We start from the raw sequence: 22,920 nt of genomic DNA, 5'->3' as shown, positions 1-22,920 counted from the left end.
CTGAAAGCTTGGGAACACCTCAGAAAAAGCTACAAGAATTACTAGAGTTAAAATGCTCCAAGGAAATTAATTTATCCATGACAAAGGTCAGACCATTAGCAAGCTGCCTATTAATAGAATCTGCACAAGGAAAACATTTCTGGTAGAAGACCAGTCTTTAATCTAGGAAAAAAAAAAAGAGCTGATAAGAAATAGGGGCTAAAGTTGTTCAAATTTAAATTAGTAATAAGAATAAAGATTTTAACAAGAGAGATCAGCAGTCATTGGAGCAATACCATGGAGGATATGGTTTTCAACTTTTTTTTTTATTAAGTTAATTTCTGAAATACTGTTCTTTTAGAGAGCCTACACAGCTTTTCATCAAATATTGTTCTGGTAACAGTGTGCTTTCTTTTCTTCTTTTCCTTTCCCTGGTATCCACAAACAAACCTAAGCACAAGTTCTTGATAGCTGAAATTCACTAAGTGCAGATGAACCCTTTTCTGAAAAGTTTAGCTGAACAGATCAGATTTTGGGATGTAGAAATTACTGAGTAGGGTCCTATGGTGTGGATACAGTATAATTGCATTTTACTAACGGTCTCTCCTTCTCCTCAAATGCATTAATATTTGGGGGGTGAAGGAGGGTCTCTTCACTGACAAGGTACTCCCTGCTGTCCCTGTGGCAAAACTTCTCTCTGCTCCTTATTTCACAGTACTTAGTCAGGAGGTTCTCTGTTTGGTTTTGATATTTCCAGTGTGTTCTACACCACTGCCCTCTGCCCCTTTTTTTTTAATTCTTTAAATTGAGTTTCATATTGTGACAGATGTTGTTTCTGTGGTTGAACAGAATTTTTTCTAGCTAGAATGTCACTTCAAGATGAATATTTACTGTATTTGGAAGAGATTAGCTCTGGGTTAGTATAACTACAGTAATTTTGCCTATAAGTAGATTATTAAACTCCCATGTTTTCTTTCCAAGGTGCATAATAAAGCAGAAATACAAATTTGGAAGTAAAGTGTAAATTAGATTTGAATGAGAAGCAGGGCAGGTGGTAGAATTTTGACTAACTCCACTGAAATTTGGGTAACATGGAAAGCAGATTTCATTTGCAGCTGATGATTCAGTAGGAACTCAGCTGCTGGCATCTGACCTTTTGTTTTGTACTATCCCCCTCATTCTGAAGGCCTGGATAAGGTAACAGCAGGTACTTGGCCAGCATTCACAGGTTCTAGATTAGACTGCCCTTCCTTGTTGATCTTGTTTTAGTTAGAAACTACTGACCTGATTTACTTTCCTTCCTTCCTGATAAGATGCGTGTACAGGCTGTACCTGTGCTCATCATGCTTACACTGAAGGCAGGTGTACTTTATTGCCAGGATAAACTCTTGTCAGGTTCTGTGACTCAGCAGGTCCATGGGGTACCTTTGCTGCTAGGGCAGGGCAAGGAAGAGAGTTTTAGAAGTAGATAAGCCAAGAAACCTTTCATATCCGTGATGATCAAGTGTTTATGTGTCAGTTGCCAGAAGAATAAGAGTTACATGTTGATGGAGTATGTGGTGCCATTACCACCTCAAAACCCAAAATATCACAGTTTCTTCACAGATAGGAAGCAAATAGAAAGATCTTCTCAAGCTTTTCTTGATTTGTTTGTTCAAATTTATTTATGTAGATGAAGCTGTGTGCTCTCATATATAGCCTTCCACTCAGGTTTTAGTACACTCTGTGTTCATCATGTCTCACAGGAATGCCTCACTATAAAAAGATGAAATAACTGAGTGTAATTCCTATATTTAATCTAGTTTGTCTTTAGTGCAATACATGTTTAAACTTCCATATGATAGAAATTGATCTGATAAATGTAATTTTTCTGTGTGAAAGAATGCCAGAAATTCCATGTGTAGTTAATGCTCCAGACGTGGAAATGAACAGTAATCTCATTTATTATATTGAGTTTTTGCTACACAAAGGCCCATGGGCCTTGCACAGGTTTAGTCTTGCAAGCAGTTTCAAAATATCGTGTAGTTCTGCATGGATCTTTTTACACAGCCATTCTAAGATGCTGCTTCTTACTCTTGCAGTCCTTACCCATGAGCATTTAAAGAAATATAGCCAAAATAATACAAATCCTTGAGCATTGTACTACTCAGGAGAAGTTGTACTGCTTTCCTCTTTGTCCTTGCTTGTTAAATTTTCACTGAAAGATAATGCAGCTTTGGTACTATTCTATTAAAGCCGGATGTGCTTAGCTAAAAAAGAAGTATTTTATAAGTTTGTTTTGCTGGGCTGTAGGTGGAAAGCACAGCTGAGATCACACTTCTCAAAATATCAGTTGATTGCTGTGTGGTACCTGTTTGTCTCTTTCCTGATTGGGCAGAGCTGTTGCTGGGCTGATACCATTTTGACCAAAATTAGAAAGTCAATATAAACGAGTCAAACTAGATTGCCTGCTTTTTTCAGTTCTCTCTTCTGATTCATCAGTTGTTTGCTTCAAATTTTTACAGCCTTTGTGAGTTGGGTGTTGTGCCAGCAAAGGTGAAAGCTCTTAGTGGTTAGTCATTAAGAATATTCATAAAAAATTGTCGTGATGACATTTAGAGCCTAAGAAAAAATGTGATGCCTAGTTAAAAAAAAAAAAAAAGTGGAAGTGGGTCCTACAGAGTGATATTATTAAATACATGAATGTGAAAACCATTTCCTCACATAGGAGACTGCTGCTTCTCATGTTCAGACATAGCACTCATCTTCCTGAGAGGATGTTATTGCCAGTGTCTTGTGGCAGAGGCTTAGGACCTGAAAGTTACTGATGAAGGCAGGTATCAAAGGAGGAGTTGCTGCCTAAACATCTTTTTTACTTCAGTATTAGCTTGTTTAACAAGTTAGACTGAGCCTGGTTAACTTATGCTGCTAATACCAGGGAGGGTTAGAATATGTGTAAATATAATGATGATATTTGAACAAAAACAGTGGAATAATTGTTCCGTAAAATTCTAGGTTAGTGCAAGTACAGCAGGTTAGCAGCTAAAGGCAGATGTTTCTCATACTTGAAGAAATGCTGTTACTTTACCTGCACCATTAAGCTAAAGCTACAGACTCCTTTTAAAATGAGTGGATTTTGATGCAAGTGACAGAGGGAGATGTTTGAAGTAGTTTAAACCTGAGTTACTTTAGACTTTCAGAATTTTTTTTTCTTGTCACGTACTGGTGGGTAATAAACAGGCAGGGATGTTGTTGAATTGCCATTCAGTTAGGATCCCCTAGTCTTGCCACTAGAAGGTTGTATCTCAGAATGTACAAAATGAAGGTCAGGCTAGAAAGTGCTTTAGGAGAGCAACTTGCTTAAACCATGAGATCTCAAGATACCTTACAAAAATAGAAAGTAGGTCTCATTCAACAATGATAAAAGTAAAAGGGTAGGAAGAGCATATAAAATCAGAAGAAAACCCCAGCAGAGCACAATGTGAGGTGCAACTACAAAGGGACATAAAAAGAAACAAAACTTTTTATAGTAAATTGAGAAGACAGCAAGGAAATAATTTCTCTGGTGTTCAGAAGAAGCTGAGCATTACTGGCAGGTACTGTGGATAGTTAAGTGTGAAATGCCTTTTTTTTTGCTTCTTTTTCTGAAAGGGTTATGTATGACCAAATGAATAATCTCTACTTTAGCTTGGAGTCTTTTGTCACTGAAAAACAGACTGAAGCATATTAAATGTCATCAAACCAGCTGATGCAATTTACCTTTTGGTGTTTAAAAGGGGATCTCAGTCTCTGAGATTCTTGAAAAGTTATGAAGAATTGCAAGGTTGTAGGGTGCCTGTTTTTAAAAAGAGAAAGAGAAGGAACTGAGAAATGACAGACCAGTGAATTTAAATTGTATTTCTGGTAAAAATTAGGAACAAATAAGTCAGCTATCTGTAAGCAGTTAGAATGAACAACAAAATGAATAAAACCTAATTTGGATTTAACAGTAACAAATCAAGGGGAAAGAGTTTAACTTCTAAAATAGTTACCAGGCCTAGAAAAGGAAAGGTTATGGTCTCTTCCTGTCACAGCTGAAACTTTCTTACTTGATAGATAGTAAATTCTGCTGATTTTTCTGATTATTCTAGTTATATAAAGTGTGGTCTAAGGTGTTTTAAGATTACTGTGGGCTTGGTAAAAATAGATGACCTTTCCTAAGTATATTGCATTAGTAATTACTCCAGCGGGTATCTAGTTCTGTCAGATGTTTTTGATTTCTTCTGTAAATCAAGTTTTGAAAATTGGTAGCATAAAAAATTATTTCTAGCTACTGTGTTTGGCATTCCTTCAGTTGTTCTGGATGTGCTGTTATCTGAATTGGGAAGCAGATTAAGTATTGTCTTCTTTTTAAGCAGCTGCCACCTTCCACTGTTGTCCATGTAACGTGGTTTGTTTATTTATTTTGTTATAGGATTTGGTTATCCGTATCATCTTCATTCTTGGGAATTTAACAGCAAGGAATGACCAGTCCCGGGAGCAATTTTTTAAAGAAAAAGGAAGTGTTAACACCTTGACATCATTATTCCAAACCTACTATGAACTTGATTTGAATGCACCGACATGGCACCATGATAGAAAAGGAAAAAGCCAACCAAAGTATCCTTCAGAAGCAGAAGATGTTCTGATAAAACTGATCAGAGTGCTGGCCAACCTCTCCATTCACCCTAGAGTAGGTGCAGCTCTGGCAGCTGCCCATCCTCTTGTAGGATTACTTGTTACAGTACTAGGTAATAACATTTATGTTGTGCTTCTTATCTTTGTTCAGCCTGTAAGGAGAGTTTAAGACTTTCCATTGCAAAGAAACCCCAAAGTCAATTGGCTGACATTCAAAAACTGTTTTATGTAGGAGGCCTGTTTGAGAAGCATTGCTGCTTTGGTACTGACTTTTCAGTATCTGGGGAAAGATGTTGTAGAAGTCTTTAATTCAGGGATCAGATTTGCAGATAGGATCATTAAAGATAAGAAAACAAATTTTATTTTAAACACATCTCACTGAGAGTTAATATATAAGCAAAGTTTGTTCTTATCAGGTGCTATATAGATGTGTTTGGTGGTGGTTTGTTTTTTTTTTAAGGTTTGTATTTTTTGTGACTGTTTTGGATTGTTCCTGTTCTCTGCACCCATAACTTTCAGCTTCTGTAAAGAATTTTCTCTTACTTTTTTCCTTCTTTTTCAGTCTTCCAACCTTTTATCTCTTTCAGATGGAAGAGTGTCTCCTTCCAAATGGAGGATTAGGACTGCAGTTCCTTTACCACTTACTGATCCCCTTGTAAATCTGATTACAGACTAGGGCTGGTCTGTTTGGCCCATAACAGTTTAACTGTGACAAGATACATGTTAAACAGCTCAGTATATTTTACTGTGTAATAAGAACATTAAATATTATGTTAAGGTAATCAACCTGATTGTACACTGTCTTAGCAGTCATGAGGGATGAGACGAGTCAGACACACAACTTGGTTCTGTCTCATGGGTTGAAAATGTCTTAATGATTTTGTAAGTGCTTTTGACCTTCAGAGCTTCTCTCTGCTACCCTCTCCTCTTCTTGAGCACTTTATCAGTCTGTTTACTACAAAATGTTCTGTCTCCCTATGAACTTACCCCTCTTTTATTTCCTTCACTCTTGGCTTCTGAGGCCAGAGACCTCGGACAAATAAGTCTTTCAGACTTTTTTACATGTTAACATTCTGTCAGGAAATCTAAGAGAAAAGTCTTTCAAATATTGTTGAAGGGTTTTTTAACCATTTTTTCTCCATGTCTATCACACAGCCCTGTTTCTGCATGTGGACTCAGTGCCATCTTAAAACAGCAAAGAGGATTTGTTGAATCTCTTAACTAACTAAATTTTAAGCTATTTTGCCTAAGTCACAATGATTTCTCTAAATTAATAATGGGGAAGAATGGTTTTGTATTGCCATTTTTGGATCAGGTGTTCCTGTTAGCTTCTGCCGTGTTACTCAACAACAGAAGGTTTGACTGAAGTAGTGGCCATATAAACTATTATTCACTTTGCTTCTGGGATCTAATACGCTGCAAAATTAGACACATGTGTGTGTTTATCTACATATGCCTATGTTTTGGGTTTTTTTACTCTCAGAATACAAGTCAGTCGATGATTGTGAAGAGTTGGTCATCAATGCTGCAACAGCAATCAACAATTTGTCCTACTACCAAGTGGAGAATTCTGCAGTTCAAGAGAAGCAGCTACACATTGCTGAAAGTAAGGACTTTTAAACAAGTACTTTTTGTACAGCTTTTTGAAAGCAGAAACATTTTGACACAACAGAAAGACACAACATTTTGTGGTATTATCTTGCAGGAGTATAAAGTTCATAGGGCTAAATTCTTTCAATAATGATTTCCCATTTTTCTTGAAAACACTATGACTTATATGAAAATAGTTGGGTTGTTCACAAAACCCCTTCTTTTCCTCCACAAAGGAATTTGCTGTATTGTTTTCTGTTGAGCAATTTTTGACAGATTTTTTCAAAATCCATATACCTGAGCCAAAATAATCATGTTGCTTTTTCCTTCTAATCACAGTATGGCAAGAGGGTTTTTCTTCTTGATAAAAACATACTTTCTATACCTGTAAAATCAGATTTGTGTCTGTTTCTGGTTTGTAAATCCATTGGCAATATTATATTGAGTGATTCTCTCCCCTCTTGACATGGTGGTCAATAATCAGTTATGTGTAGGAACTGCACTGACTTCTGAGACTATTGTGTAATGTTGTACAAAAGGTAGAGAGGTTGTGTCTTGCACATCTCTCTATCTCAATAGACCAGACACTGGGGAGAGACAGAACCTGAAGTTCACACAACAGGTAGAATGAGGAATAGGAAAGGATATCCTGGCTGTCAGCCCAGTGCCTAGACTGGTAGACATCATTTTCTCTGTAGGTGACATTTCTGCTGTTCTGTCACAACTCATTTTATCACCTGTAAGCCAGCTGCCTCTTGTTGCTGGTTGAAAACAGATTACTTCTGTCCTGTGTGTTGGCATATGGAGCCAGTCCCATCACCTTCCTGAACTGAGGAAAGAGGAAACCTTTTGATGCAGGATCAACAGGCTTTCTGCTGCTGCAGGCATTTTGAGAATGCTTCCTGTTTGATATGAGTGGTGGGCAAAATCCCTTCAGATGTCTTTTTAAGACAAATTCAAGATGTGTTCAGTATTGCAACATCCAGAGGCAGAAGTAATGAGGACAAAACCAACCTCCCTTCTATATTTCTTTATCTCTTCTATCATATGAAGGGCTAAGGGTTGACTTATTTTAGTCCTCTGTGTGATGGACTGATTTTAGTGTTTTGCTTTGTATTCACAGAAGACTGATAAATGTAACTTCTGTAACATCACTCTCTGCCGTGCACCGAAATCTTCCATGATTGTAGCTCTTCCTAGGAAGTGCTGAAGGTCTCACTCCTGCTGCTGAGGCACACACTGATCATATGTGAAATTGCTAAGCAGAAAAGCAGCAAGGAAGTGATTGGGACAATATTAAGTAGCTGTTGAGAGAAAATGTGTTTGCTTGTTATAGCAGCACTAAGAGAAAACAGAGCTAATGTCAGAAAATAATTTCATCCCACCATAATACCATCTGTTCAGGATCTAAATCAATTCTCTTATATATTACATTATTATATTATATTATTTTTTTTTAATTATGCCTTCCTGGATTTTCATGAGCTCACTCAAAACTGCATAGCAAAACTGGCTCCCCTTATTACAGCTGTGCTTAGACTGTCTCTATAACTCCTCGTTTGTTCCTTGCACTTAGTCCCATATTGGAGATCTTTGTTTTATCTTTGAAGCCATATGCAATTTTGTTCTTGTTCTACCATCAGCTCACCCCCTTTGCTGCCACCAGACAGACAACTGCTCCCATTTTTTACATTTATAGCTGTTGCTGTTTGCATTCTGATATTCATTGATAAAAAAGAGCTATATATTTGTGATTTATAATTTTTATTTAATTACTCTGCAAACCAACAGTGCTTTTAAAGCTGTTAATGAGGGACAATATGGATGCAGTTGTGGAGGCTGTCAGAGTCTTTGGCAATCTTTCCCAGCATCATGAGATCCGTGACTTCATCATGCAGAAAAAGAGTGAGTTACTTTTGCGTTTGTAGGAGTTCTATTTTTGAATGTCCACGGTTCTAAAAAGAAAAAGTTGTTAATAAGCTGTCTCAGTTAAAGGGTAGAATCAATCTTCCCTGATGTTTTGCAAATTAGGCAAACATTAGAATCCAATAATAGCCATTATAAATACCATTTCGTTTCAGTTTCATTAAAATGGAAATATTGGAGTAGGAAAAATATGCCATGGTACTTTCACAAAGGTACATATTACAAAAACTCTGTTTTTCCTGAAGTTTCAAATTTGAAATTTCCCTTTACTCAAATAGCTTTTCAGATCCTGCAGGTTAGTAGTGATATGATATAAAATTAAAATCCAATTAAAATCTTATTTAGGTTCATAAGCTCAGATTTTTGATTCCCACATTTGACAGCTTGTTAGCACTTTGTACCATGTGGCTTGGATTTGTCTGCCTCAGCAAAGACCTCCTGTTTGCCTCGGGGTGAAGTAGGGTACAAGTCTTCTCAAGTCCTTTTGCTTTGTGTAGCTGAAGAGCTTTGGGGAAAATGGCAACTCCTTGCTATCCACAGAAGGTGTGTCATCAGCTTAGACACCACTTCATTGTAATTTTTTTCTCTCTGCCTCTTGGTGCTGAAAGTGAGGTGATCATGTCACAATATGCAACTCTTTATTCCAAGGGTGGCACATCACCATAAATGAAGGGAGAAGTGACTCTTAGGAGCTGGTTCCTGGTGAACAGTCTCAGTCAAAGGACTAAATTTTCCAGCTGGAGAGACAGTGGTGTTGGTGTGCCAAGCTCAGGAATTGCAGAGGGGCTTGCTCTCAGAGAGGCCAGCCCAGCTCCCACTCCCAGGCTGGGGCTGGCTGCACAGCCCTGCAGTCAGTGCCAGCAGCTGGGGATGCTGCTCCCACTGGAGCCCCAGGCTGGATCACAGGGGAAAGAACTTCCCCCTCTGAGTGCCAGATGCCAAATCCTTGCAGTTTCTGCTGACTCTGGGATGGACGGGGAGGTGATAATTTCAAGAAATAAGCTTCAATTCAGTTTGGTCAACTTCTGATGGGATTTCCACATTTCTTTGGTGTATTTTTATTACTAGAATTTCTGGTTTGTTGTTTTGAAGGAACTGGTGTTCAGCATATGTTGCTCTGTCATGTGCCTCCTCTACAAATATCACAGTAATACGCTACAAGGGTGAATTTTTGGATAGGGTATCCTGCATTTCACTGCTTTCTAATAAGTGTGTTGTAATGCCGCTTGTATGGTAAATCCATCTTCCTGGTAATATTGTTTCCTTTTTACAATCCAGTATACAAGTTTGTGATTGCTTTGCTCGATTCCAAGGACCGAGAGGTCTGTTTTCCTGCCTGTGGAGTTCTCCTCAATCTCACAGTAGATGAGAACAAACGAGCTTTTCTCATGGAAGAAGGAGGAATTGGAAAGTAAGTTCCTGATTGTGCTTGAGAAAAGGTAATTTTGAGTAGTTTGACCAAAAAGTTTTAATTGGATTTTTTTTTCTGGGGCCAGGAGCTGTAATAAAGATGCCAGCATAATAGATACTTAGTATCTAAAGTTCTATGAGAACCAGCCTTTCGTAAGGGTCAGACCCTGCAGAAAAGTCTCCCAAAGACCTTCTGTGATGTACACAGCAGAGGGTACCATAGAAGAAAGCAACTAAAGCCTGGCTTTGCAGCAGCTGCTTGAGCTTGGCTTAACTGGGTCCTAGGTGGGCTACAGTGAACAGCAGGGTCAGTGTGTGTCTGCGGCAGGTGTGAAGGTACTTCAGGAAATTATAAACCAGATGGTCCCTTGCAATTTTTGTAACCACTTGGTTCTGTAGGGAAACCTACCTGATGTAGCCATGCTCTGGGTCTCCTCTCTCTGGGACTTCCAAGTTAAGGGCACTGTAACATTGTAAGGGATATTAGACCTTGAAAAAGCACCGTGGATGCAACGCTTGTGGCTTTGATGTTCAGATAATAGCGGATCCAGCTTAATTGGAGCAACATGAAAGATCATGTTCCTGTGCTTGTAAAGCAGTTGGTGCAGCCCACAGTTATGAAACAATATGTCTCACTTTGAAATGCTTTCCTGTTCATACATCATATAATTACTTTTTTATACACTGTAAGCAATGCATAGTCTTCTCGTCCTTCCTTCCTTCCCACGTTCTAGTTAACTTACAATATAAAACTGGAAAAGGAGAATAAAAAGAAGTTGCTGGAAAAATGAATAATAAATGTGAGAAATTTCTATAATATAGAATATTCTGTAGCCTATAGAGCCATACAAATTCAGAATTTTCTATACTGTGTCTGAAAATTTGTGAGGGAAGGAACAAAAAGCAGCAGCAGCCTGGAATGAATCTAGATAATTTGGAAGTGATTGTTAAGGAGATCATCCTGACAGTGCCGAAGCAGCTCTGGTTTTTTGGAACTGAGGTTATTGTACCAATATATAGTGGCCCAAAGAAAATAGGGAATTAGTATTTTCAGAGAGTTACATTTAAAAAAAAAAAATAGTGCAAGTTCTTTTGGCTTTTCATTAGATGCCTCCTGTTGTTCCACAATGACTGCCTTCAGAGAGGAAGAAAAAAGCAAACCTCTTTTTGGGTGGTCTTCAATGACTGGTAATTCCAGCCATACCTGAATGTAGTAGTTATCCATACTATTCAGCAGATTATAAATCTCTCTGTGAAGTGAAGAAGTGAGGAACCCCTTAGAGGGGTTCCTAAGGCTGGAGAACAGCACTGAAAGGTTTCTGTCATTTAAGGGACACCTTAGTAAAACAGGCATTTCTGAGAGGAAATGCAAGAGTGGGTGAGATCAGCAAAATTGTGAGACTTCACTGAATGTGAAAGGTAATTCTTTGATCATGGAAATAGCAGATTCCTTTGGATTTGTTTTTTTTGGTGAGATGATCTGATGTGTAGTAAGATGGATATTCTGACTGAAGCTTTTTCTGCATTCCCACCACCTTTTCCAGATGAATCATTGGTGCTTGATAAAGTTTGGCTTGGTTTGCAATCTCTGCTTTAGTGGTAGTCACAGATTTGGGACAGTCACATACTGTAATGAAATTTGATGGAACTTTAGTGTCTTTGAAATGGTTACATTTGCAAAGTATGTGAGTGAAATTGGTCATTTGGGTTAGAAAGTTACGGAGGATGGGCAGCTGCAGGCAGGCACGCACATGTGCAGACAAAAGGCATGTCCACATCCTTGGGGAACTACAGTTAATGAAAAGGGGGAAGTTGCTGAGGAAGAAAGTAGCATCTGATGTTTATTAACGTAGAATTTTCCTGCAAACTTCCATAGAGCTTGCTTACATTTCTAGACTGCCAGATTTTGAAGAGCTCAGGAGTAAATTCCATGGAACAAACCACTGGTTTTGTTTGGTACCAACAGGTTGATTGACTGCTTACAAGACTTTGGGCCAGCAGACTGGCAGCTCTCGTGTTTGATCTGCAAAACCCTGTGGAACTACAGTGAGAACATGGCAAGCACAGCCTCCTGCTTTGGAGGGAGCACCAACACCCTGCTGATGCTGCTCACAGCACTTCTGGGTGAGACTCCCAGCCTTGGGCTTTTTACCTCAATAAAAGACACAGAAGGAGCAGAATCAATGCAGCATTGGTTTGGGTGGGAAGTCTGTCCTGCAGCTTTCAGTGGCTGGCCAGTGTGGTCCCTGTGCAGCACACACTGGGCTCCTTGGGGATCGTGGCATTTCTAGGGTGCAGCGGGCTGACTTTCCTGCCTGGCCACCTTTCTTGTCTCTCCATGGTCTCCTTGTGGGCAAGCACAACATCCTGACAATTTCTCATCTGTTCCCTAAGGCCAGGAAAGGTGTGCTCATTGCTTCACAAGGCTGAAAGGGTAATGTAAGGACCTTGATTTGCTTACCCAGTGGGATCTTTTCATCCGGGCATTTACTTTTCCTTCAAATTTTACATAGTTCAGTGCTGTGTAATAGTCCTGTAGTCGGTATGTGTAATTTTCCTCTAGTTTTTGAGCACTGCTTTGCTTATGATTTTATTTTGGGCAGATCACTTGCAATTATCTTTAAAAAAATCTTTAAAATATTAATCAAATTGAAGGAAACTAACTATATGTGATATGATTTTAATTGGAAATTGATTAAAGATATATGCTTACTGTTAGACCCAGACAGAACGTGAGATCTCACAGTCTCTTTCATCGTAGACAATCAGAAAAGTGGGTGGATTTGTGAGGATTTTTTTCCAGTTACAGCAGAATTACTGATATTCACTGCTGCAATAGTTCCTTGTATTACATTCTTTGCTATGGTGGACTTTATCTTAATGTGTGCAGTAATTCCATCTATTTATTTGAAAATAGCAGTGTTTCAAGGTTATTGCTGCACTTTTCAACATTCTGCAAGACATCTGCAAACTTTGCAGCCACAATAATGCTTGAATTTTCTGGCACACATATAGAGGTATATATCTTTGTTTAAGAAAGTACATGCTTATGTTTTCCTCTGCATTTAACACTCCTTATTGAAGCAATTGATTTGACTACAAAGTCCAGGCTGGTTAGCAGTTGTAACTCTCAGTGAACAGTATAACTTTGATCAACTGGAAGTTTGTGTACAATTGCAATTGCAGTTACAGTTGTGATTGCAATGCTGCTGTAATGGTAATTAATTAGGAACAGGTTAGAATTAAACCAGAAGGCCAGTCATTCTTCACACTGTAGTAAGAAGAGGAGCTGTAGAAAAAGCACATCTTATTCACTGGATCTGGTTCCTCTGTGTGCAGAGAGCCAACAGATCTTAGTAATAGCAGCTGGTTGATATTGTCCTGCATCTTCCTCCTCCCATTGTGTCCAGTAACAGCCTTGAACCGTCATTGCTCTGATTCTATCATTCAGGAAGCAGGAGGCAACTGCTGACAGCCAGTGAACTGTACTTGAGCGTCAGCACACCCTCAGGAAGCGGAAAAAGTGGAGCATGGCACAGCAGACACCTCTCTTCACCTGCTGTGCTTGGCCTCCTCCCCTTTATTTTCCCCTCCCCCATCTGGCACAGGATGACAAAAGATACAAGGAAGCAAAAGGGAATGGAAGCGGCCTGGAAAGCTGTTGTGCCCAAGAGAAAGGCTGGACAAAGGGCACTATTTGTTTTTCTTTTTCCCCGCCTGATGCCAGCAGCCTGGGATGCAGTGGCCCTGCTTTCCAATGGCACTTGTCATTCACCTTCTTTCAGCTGCTTGACTTTCATGTAACTCTGCTGGCTCAGAGCTCCTGGAGGCTGCTGTTCCCAGGCCCCTGGCAGCAGCTTTGCCTTGGCCCAGGCCCTCACAGGCAGCGATGGAGATGAGCTTCTGTCTTGAGAACATTCTTCTGTTTGGTCATTCACTGAAAATAAAGTTTCTCCCTCTCCCTCCAGACTTTTTCTTGTGCTGACTTTTACCTCCACTATCAATTCCAGGAGGTTATTTTGGAATCTCAGTCCATGTGAACTCTTACCTGACATGACAGAGCTTCCAGGGCTGCCAGCCCCTGTCTTGCCAGTGTTTCAAGGATGGGCAGCCCTTGCAGACTGCAGGAGTCTGCACTCCAGTTTCCCTCACAGTATGCAGGCCCACTGTGTTTGTCTTGTTCCTGGGCTTGCAGCCAGCACATATGCTCTTTGGCCAGGACCCAATATTGCTGGTTTTTGAGGAGAGTCGTGGGAAAATTAAATTATCTGAGGATGCACAGCTTGCATGCGGAACACTGATCCTCGCTGATCCACAGCGTTACTCACGTTCTGCTTTGGGAAATTTACTGCTGCAGTCCAACACTTCAGCTTTGAACTGCTTCTGACCCTTGTTCTTGTAGGCTGGAATTCTCTACCTCAGTGATTCCATAAATACTCAGTCGACTTCTGGGGAGCACAGCTGTCTAATAAAAGGGAGAAATGCCTCTCAGTCTGTGTTTGAACAGAGTTAATTTGGGTAGAAAAAAGCAGGAGTAGGCAAGGCAATTCTCCTTGAAAACAAATCCCATAATCCCTTATTTTCCACTTCAGGGTCTCTGGCTTCTCTGCTGCTGAGAGTGATTTTAGGTATGTTGGGTTACTGTGCCATTGACAGGACAAGAGCTAATGGGCACAGGTTGCAATAAGACAAAATTCCAATTAAGCATTAGGAAAAGAGATTTCCATTGTAGCAGGAGTTAAGCACTGGAACAGGCTGCTGTCCTAGAAGGTGTTCAGTATACTCAACACAGACTAGAGCAAGCTGATACATGGTGACTCTGCTCCAGAGGTTTTTTCCAACCTAAATTATCCTGTGACATCATCAAATACAGATTTGATGTCAGAGGCTGGATTTTATCTCTGATTAAAGCTTTCTTCCTGCAGAAATATGATATCTTTCTTGAAAGAATGGGTGTTCTTTTCCTCTTTATTTTATTAGGAAAGACTCTAAATGTCATCTCCTTACATAGAACCCCTTTTGGAATCTTTCTCACCATCAGCCTCTGTTTAATTTTGGTAGTTGATTTTGGTTACACGGGTAGTGTTAATTTTGGTACACGGGTAGTGGCACAGGAACTACTTGTCTGCAGTTGCTGGTAGCTTTGTGTGAGCTGGAATGTCATTTTCCCCTTCATACCTGTCTCAGCTCAGGCCATCTGATCTGCACAGGCACCTTGGCTTGCTTTTGGATGGGAGTAACTGCTGTTGGAGCATCTCATTTCTACATAAAGTTTGATTCAAAATGTGGGTAACTGAAGTTTCTCTTTAGCCCCAAGTTGCTTTTACCTGCTGTGACTGTGCAATTAGCTCCCTTACAGAGTTGTTTATTTAACACATTGTGAATCTGGTGCTTTTTCATAGTGTAGGCCAAAGATTAAGTATTGCCCATTTGGAGCAGGATTCTACCTTCATATTAGGTTTGTTTGTGGCCTAAATCCTGTCAAATATCCTTCTGTTAAACTCTGTGAAAACATTCAGCATTATCAGTTGTGTTTGTGGATTCCTGATTCAGGAGAATGCGTCTGGTTGCAGACTGATTTGTATTTTCTCTAAGAGTTTGTCTCTTTGCCACATCCAATGCTAAGCAAAATTGAGGGGGAAAAAATGACCGATGACTTCCTTTCATTCCTAACATTGTCTTTAATAAGGACTGTCCTGTTGTTTTATTTTTGAAATCTGTGAGGAAGGGAGGGCGTCAGTAAATCCAGTAACCAGTGTGGTTCAAGTTCCTTCATTGTGAGAGTAGATAGAGTTTGAAAGAGTCTCCAGATTAGCAGAGCAATTTGGGATAGGAAAAACATAGTTGTAGTTAGATGAATGGATTGCTTACCTCAGCAAAATTGCTGTGGGCAGTATTAAACCCTGGGTACTTTCCAGACTGACAGTCACAATAAATGATCAATCTCAGAGACACCCGTGAGGTGTGAGAATAAAGGAACTTGCAGTACCATTTTCACTCTTCTACTGACCTTACCATCCTTTCTTTTCAAGTAAATCTAAGACTCTCAGACAGTGATGCTTAACTTATCTCAAGAGCAGTTGTTTTTAAGACATCAGCATACACAGCTGCTAAGCTGCATGTGTCACAAAATATGTAGTTGAATGTATCTTTATTTGGAACTGATGACAGTATTTCCTTGATTACAGATGAAGAGGTAGAGTTGGAGTGCAGCCTTGACAAAGATATAAAGGACTGCCAAAGAGTATATTGGGAAAGAGAGTTCAAACCCGTGGCAGCAAAACTTCTTGACAGAATTCAAAGCCATCACTCTTCCAGCTGAGTCTATCACTCCATTTTAATCAGTCGGGGTGTTTTTATCAGGTAAACCGTATATTTCTAATGTACCTGTACATTGCCAGTAGTAAGCTTGTTGGAGAGCATGACTATTCTAAAAAAAAGTCAGAAAAGCCTGGCATTTGTATACTGGATGCTGTCTTCTGAAGAGCTTGTATGAAATCTTTGCGTGTGTAATTACTTTTTACAATATACCTGAGCTGATGAAGCAGCTGTTCAGTGTGACTTGTCTAGTAATTGCATTGTTTCTTCACTGGAAAAATATTTGCTGAACGTCTAATTTTTAAAAAGTAAGTTATGAGTGAATACTTGGACCTCTGTGGTACCAAAAATGTTGTGCAAACAAATGTTATGTGACAGGAGCCATATCTCACCTACAGACTTTGACACACTTTTACCTTAAGGAGCTTCTGTGACAGAGTACCCTGGTGCTGGTGGGGCATTGTCCTGTGCTCCTTCATGACCCTCACTCTTCAGATCAAGCACTGTTGCTGGTCAGGGAAAGTCACTCCCTTTTCCTTCTGACACTGGGGGGTAGGGTCTAGGGTATCCCAGCTAACCCAGCTGCTGCCTTGGTGCTGGTGGGATGTAGGCCCAGCTGTGCTGGTCTTTCTGGGATTGGGACTTCCCATCTTTAGGCAAAGCACCCGTATCCCTGATGTAAGAGAAGATTTTACCTTCTTCAGTTGGTCCCACACTCCCAGGAGCTGCCTGTGTGCCTCTACTTCTCAGACTTCTTGGCCAGCTGTCTCCCCTGAACCTGTGTCTCCATCTGTGGGACCATAACAGCCTCTTTCTCCCTGTTCCCTCTGCCTGCTGCTGCCTTGTTTATTGCTCAGTTTCATCCTTCCAGCACGTCAAAGTCCCTGTAGCCCATGGATTAGCGCAGCAGGCGCATTGCGGCCTCGAGCGTTCCCAGCCCAGTTGGGCACAGGGAGCTGCACAGCCCTGACCCATTTCTCTCTCTGCTGACCTCAGATTACTGGGAATCTGAGAACAGAACAGCTGGGCAGGGGCTGCCAGGCTCCTGCTCCCGTGGGCCAGCAGCCTCGCCCTGGGCCCTGCAGCACCAGCGGCTCCAGCCTGGCAGTGCTGCGAGAGGCTGGAGAAATTTGTTGGGAGGCAGGGATTCATAGCTCCTCCCTCAGTGGCACTGCTCTCTCTGCCTTTGGCAGTGCCCAGACCTCTGCTTCCAGGGGAGGAGAGAGAGGCTGGGAAGTAGCACCATGGTAGAAGGGCAGCAAGACTTCTTTCCTAGTTTAGTTCCCTGCTTTTATGTGGCAGGAAAGGGAGATTTCATGGTCCAGGTTTTGGGAGTGGTGAGGAGGAAACTTCAGTGCAAGTGATAAAATTTCCTCCATTCTTTGTGTCTCAGCTGTTCAGGTGTCACTTGTGCCCAGCAAGGCTCAGCCCTGCTTTGGGAGCTTGTGTGGTGGTGGCCTCTGTCACGGAGGCTGATCCACAGGAGAGAAGTGCTCGGCATTCCGTGTGGTTTGGCTCCAACAACAGCTCTGCTCAGCTCAAAAATATCTCAATTATCATCATCCCTTCTTTTACCATTTTAATTTTAGCTGAAGTTGAAGGGAAGATAAATGGTTTCAATGTCCCATTTGTTTCTGGGAGAGAAGAATGGATTTGCTTTGAGAGAGTATTAAAGAAAGGATGCTGGGTAAGTAGTCCCTGTGGGGAAGAAGCTGGAGGCATTTGTTCCTGGCATTTGTGTCACAGCAAGGCAGGCAAACATCCGGCTGTGCAGGGCAGGGTGGGGGCACTGGAAAAGGCCCCTGTGGCTAAGCCCTGTCAGGAGGACTAATCAGAATTGACAAGGGCTGAATCTCTGTCAGAAGGCAGCTGATACTGATGGCTGGCTCAAGTCAAGGTGGTGTTTGGGCAATTAAGATTTGTTCAAATACAACACTAATTATTGTCCTGCTAATTATGTCAGTTCCTGCTAATCAAATTGTAACCAGGAGCCTGAAGTACTGTGTCTGCAGCTGGGTAGAGCTGGGGCAGCCACCATGTGTGAGCTCTGGCCTTTGCACAGGAAGACACACTTTCACAGGAGCTGGATTGAGAAGAGAGGGTGGCACAGGACTCTTGAGCACCGCGCCTGTCTAGCTATACCAGCCTCTGTCTTTCTCTGAAGAAAAATCTCTGAGTAGTAAGAAGCAGCCCCAGAATGCTGGATTTCAGGTGTGTTCTTATGGCACTGTTTACCATTTGGGTATCTTTGCCACAGACCTCAGTGCAGCAGCTCTCTGGTGTCCAGGAGCCCATTCCTGTTCTCCCTTGGGAAGAGCTGCCAGCACCACAGCTGAGAGGCTGCTGCACTTCACAGCCACGGGCTGGGGCTCTCCTGGAGCTGCCCAGGAGTACTGGGCAGGGAGTTGGGATTGCCTGCAGGTTGTGTCTTCTTCTCTGATGGCAGCTGTGACCAGATGAAGCCACTCACACACAGATCCACTGCAGTGTTTACTGCTTGAAGAGTGAGGCACTTGGATGTGGCTGGAGAGCATAGGATGGAAATGGCCAGTTTAGGTTTCTTGGAGAAATTCAGGTCTACCTTTGACCTCAGAAAGCACCTGGAGACTCAAGTGCTGCAGGAACTGTTCACAGACTGGAAAGGCACAGCTCAGCTGTACAATGCCCTTAAGACAGGAAAGTTTTGCTCTGTTTTTGGAACATTAAAAATCCTGTATTTTCAGTTAAGAGGAAGCACCAGATGCTTCCTGTTAGTCACGTTTTTTGACAGTTTATTAATCTTTCTCCCCTAGATCTTTTTAGATATTTTAGCTTCTTGGACTGTAAACTTAAAACTGTTCTCAGAAGGTTCTGTAGAAAAAGAAACAAGTCTGAGCTGAGACCTAGGCCAGAGGACAGAAATTAAACTGCTTATGGGCTTGGGAAAATCCATTTCACGGAATCACAGAAAATCATAGAATCAGCTGAGTTGGAAAGGACCCATCAGCACAATCGAGTCCCACTCCTGGCCCTGCACCAGACACCCCAAGAATCACACCTTGTGCCTGAGATAGCTTGGTCCAAATGGGTGAAAATATCAGCAGTACAGAAGAGGTGTTCCCACTACAGTTAGTGAAGCTCTAGCTCTGTTTTTAAACTTTTCCTCCCACCATTTCAGTCTCACTTAAAAAATTCATGGCTCATGCTTTTGACTGTTTGCTTAGTTACTGTTTCAAACATTTTAAATGGTCTTACAACCAGTAAGAACAGAAGCTTAAAGTTAAACCACACAGAAACGCCAAGAGAAAAAGTTGTTACCTTTATTTCAAAAATACCAGTAATACTGACAAATTTAAAAAGCAATTCACACTCATACAAAAGTATTCATGTGTTCTCCAAAACCACTGTATATTAAACGTCAGCATTTTAATCACGTTTTGATTTACTAAAAATAGATGTTTTTTAGCCTAGTTATTTAAGCACTGCAAAAATCATTAAGACCAGCGTTGGGCATGTAATACAGTAGGACTGTTTGGCAGTCTAGAACAACATTCCCACACCTTTTCCTAGCTCCTTCTTGGTTCATCCATGAAAAGGAGGACAAGAAGCTACTTGACACTTTATGTACGTAGATCTCTAAGAAGCTTTGAGGACTCCAGTCCCCTTCTTTCCATAGGAAGACCATTGCACTTTGGAGCTCATGAAATAATGCTGAACAAACATCCTGTTTTTAAGGCTAAACTAGTTGAGAAAATTGACTGCTATCTTTCAAATTATCAGTGTGGACAGAAGAGGTTTAGTTCTGATTAAACAGGGAATCTAAATAACAAGGCTTTTTTGAAACCACACACAATAAAGGCTCAGACAATAGCAGTGCTCACTTTCACTTCTAGCTCAACTGGAACAGCCTGGGTCTGTTCACTCCACCTGCACAAATAGCAGCATCAAGATTTTCTAGAATTATTCTCGTAGGGAAAGCAAATGCCATCAAGTCCCAGTTCTTTTCACACTCCGACTCCCGCAGTATTTGCCTTAACACAAGATCTACGTATCTATGGTTTGCTATATTGCCACAAGTTCAGAGAATGTCCTGGGCTGTCTAAAGCCAAAATACCATGAGCAGGCAGCACTTCTGCACAACCCTGTCTGTCAACTGCCAAGCATTCGCTGCCCAGCGGCAGCAATGATATTCCAAACATGGAAATAGCTGAAACTAAAGGAGTTATGGCACAATGGGCATCTTAACTTATAGCTACTGTTGGTCCTGAGGCTTCGTATCTTCCTCTGCCATACTGCAGCTGCAGAACATTCCAACGTCGACAGGCAGCCAGAGACATCAGGTCATATAGCGAGTAATAGCTCTCAGAGCATAAAGTAGTTCGGCTTGCATCCGAGCTTCTACCAGAAGCAAATTTACATGGACCTGCAGGGAGAGAAGTTCTGCTTTAGCACCGAGCTCGCCGCCACGCCTGCAGCCACAGGAAGCCTGGGGGCTGTGGGCACTGTGCTGTGCAGCAGCAGCAGGGAGCACTGCCCGTGTCACAGCCAGACCTCGCTGTGGAGCTCACTGAGGGGGGCAGAGGAACCAGTGCCACACCCTGTGGCACTGTGGCACAGCGTGGCACTGGCCCATGGGCACACTTATGTAGGGCCAGGGCCATAGGAAGAGGAAATCATCCTTTAGCAGACCAGCTGGTTTAGCTGGAAATAACAGACAAGCTTTCAAGCACCCAAGCCCTTCCTTCTCTGGCAGCACAATATGCCCAGCTTGTTCAGTTTCAGTGAGGCTAATGATTAAAGGCAGAAGGGCAGTGAGTACTGGTGGAGCAGAGGGAGGTGATAGCAAAGGCAGAGGTGATAAGGACATTTGTCCCTGGGGACTGAGAGAGAAACACACAGGCGGCTTCCACCTGAACAACACAGAGTGGTTGGCCAAGGTGAAGCATCAGAAAAACTCTCAAGTGTGATAAACCCTCTATCTCTACTGACACACAGGTGTTCAGTAGCTACTGGAGCTAAGAATTTTAGTTCCCCACATCATCTCCTCGGTGCCTTCATTGCATTTCTTTGAGGATGAAATCAGAAACTTGTGGGGGGAAGGGTGTGAAAGTATTTTTTCACTGACAGCAGGTTGCTGTGCGTTTGCTCTGGCATGTAAGGGCTGTGTGTGGTTTCATTTGCATGATCTCTGTGAGAATGTGTGGTTATTGCATTCAGTGACACATATGTGAATGAGTCTTGGCTTTGGATGGCTATAGAGATGCAGAGTTCTGGGCTTTAAAGAAGGATTTGTGTGCTTGGAAAGCTCATCTATCACAGTCAGTCTAACCAAAACATAGGCAGTGTTTTACTTGAACATTAAATCATTGTAGTTACAGGACCCTTCTTTAAGTGGTTTATCAAGAACTAGAGCCTTTAATGATATGAGCATTAATGATTTCTGCATCTTTATGTTTCAGCATTGACTTTAAGTGAGGCCAAGAAATACCTTTTCAAAGAAAAACTGAAGGACATAAACTTAATGGATTCAATATCTGGGAGTTAACAGCAGGAAATGTGACTGAGAGGTGTAATTCAGGCTGTAACCCAGCAGCAGAGCTTTTAGGCTTTGATAAAAAAACTCTTTTGGGGCTATCCATGCCAGAAGGACCAGGGGACTGCAAAGACCCTGGGCCAGCCAGAGAGCTGTTCCAAGTCTGCTGCCAAGGGACGAATGGACTGTGCACCACTTTGCTGCCTCTCTGGGATACAGGCAGTACTGATGCAGTTGAGGTGAAGCTGTACCATTGTCATGTCTAACCCCCTGTACTGCTCAGAACTTGCCCAGGCTATGTCAGCTGTTTCCCAGCACACAGGCAGGAGGAAAGGGGAGATTATTTCAGCCCAGGAACACGACACTTCCCAGTGACTTGACTGTGAGCAGAACCCCAGGAGCAGCAGCTAAAGCTTAAGCTGTGGCTGTCAGGGAGACACTGATGTGGGGCTGTCCCTCAGCACACACACCAACTGTACCTTCTCAGAGTGTTCAAACTGTCTCCAGAAGCTATCATACATTCTTTTTGTGGTCTTTTCAGGAGTGCAAACCACAGTCTTGATATAAACTTTAAAGCTGCGGTCCAACAACTGATTGATTTCACCATAGTCATAATCATCATATCTGTTTGGAATTGAAAGAAAAACACTTTCATTTTCAAGCAGCAGTTATTTCACTTACATTGTTTCTAAGTTCCTATGGCAAAACAAATTATTGGGTAAGTGTAGCACTAGTGCCCCTTCCCCATAAACAAAAATATGTTTAGAAATACATGCATGTTTACTTAATAAATTGTTCTGGTTCAACCTGAGAAAGAAAAGCCAATGTGTTTAGAATAAAAAGAGTAAAACTGACCTTATTCCAAACATACAATGAATATAGTTCCAAATAGCTCGTCTTAGCATTGAGGTATCCACATCTTTGTGCATGGCCATTGTGTTGTAAGTCAGATTATAAGCAATATGGAACTTCTCATCAAGTAGTTGTCCCACATCTGGATAAAGACGATTAACCAAGGAATAGCCATGGTCTTCCCAGGAATAATCCTTAGAATAAGTAAAAATGCAGAATGAAGTATTTCAGAAATAAACTTGTGAAGAACCAGAGTTTTAGTACAGTAAAGATCCCAGGGCAGATAATCCACTGGGGGTAGGGGTTGTTCATTTGCTGGCTTAATTTAAGCCTCACCCACAGGGCAGTGAGAGCACAGCCCTTTCCAGGTTTGGTATCTGGCACTGGCTGTTCCCTGAGCCCCCTGATGGCAGCCCCAGCCTCTTACCTGAACACGAAAGGTGGGCACGTGCATTCCGTGTCGGGAGAAGTCTTTGTAACCATAGCTGGTGTCCTCAAAGTGCCGAGACACATCTCTTGTTGCTGCAGATTCTTCATCTTCTGTTAATGGCAAACAGAATTGCACACAATTTATAGAACAAATTGGAAGTGTATGAGAAGAACTCCTGCAGAAGAATGGGTCTCTGTGCTTTTTAATCAAATGCATTTTCACTGGATTAGCCGTATTAAGATCCTCTGGTACAGTTCTGTGACTGCAG

The 22,920-nt window shown here is 41.5% G+C and overlaps 2 protein-coding genes across 8 annotated transcripts in view; one reads left to right on the top strand and one right to left on the bottom strand.

The window, feature by feature from the left end:
• ARMC2 (armadillo repeat containing 2) overlaps window positions 1–22,920 on the top strand; it is a 68,944-nt gene that overhangs the window by 45,330 nt on the left and 694 nt on the right. The window contains exons 14-21 of one of the 5 annotated variants that reach the window (XR_009114297.1): window positions 4,412–4,727; window positions 6,098–6,220; window positions 7,996–8,109; window positions 9,409–9,541; window positions 11,507–11,664; window positions 15,729–15,903; window positions 17,448–17,545; window positions 21,297–21,843. Coding sequence is in view for 3 of the 5 variants with exons in the window: in XM_058021396.1 (XP_057877379.1) it covers window positions 4,412–4,727; window positions 6,098–6,220; window positions 7,996–8,109; window positions 9,409–9,541; window positions 11,507–11,664; window positions 15,729–15,862 (978 nt within the window). In the remaining 2 variants the exon portion in view is untranslated. The other 4 variants (XR_009114296.1, XM_058021396.1, XM_058021395.1 and 1 more) reach the window with 4 other exon arrangements.
• Window positions 19,144–22,920, bottom strand: part of SESN1 (sestrin 1) — a 77,735-nt gene continuing 73,958 nt past the window's right edge. For all 3 annotated transcript variants that reach the window (XM_058021400.1, XM_058021402.1, XM_058021403.1), the window contains exons 7-10: window positions 22,650–22,762; window positions 22,226–22,416; window positions 21,850–21,994; window positions 19,144–20,260 (exon numbers count right to left, since the gene is read on the bottom strand). In XM_058021400.1, coding sequence (XP_057877383.1) covers window positions 20,174–20,260; window positions 21,850–21,994; window positions 22,226–22,416; window positions 22,650–22,762 — 536 coding nt within the window. In that variant the 3' untranslated portion in view covers window positions 19,144–20,173. The remainder of the gene's footprint in view (window positions 20,261–21,849; window positions 21,995–22,225; window positions 22,417–22,649; window positions 22,763–22,920) is intronic.

The sequence above is a fragment of the Melospiza georgiana genome, chromosome 3 (genome assembly GCF_028018845.1).
Source record: "Melospiza georgiana isolate bMelGeo1 chromosome 3, bMelGeo1.pri, whole genome shotgun sequence".
NCBI lineage: Eukaryota > Metazoa > Chordata > Aves > Passeriformes > Passerellidae > Melospiza > Melospiza georgiana.
The sequence above is the reverse complement of the archived record's forward strand: the minus strand, read 5'-3'. Positions and strand labels throughout refer to the sequence as shown.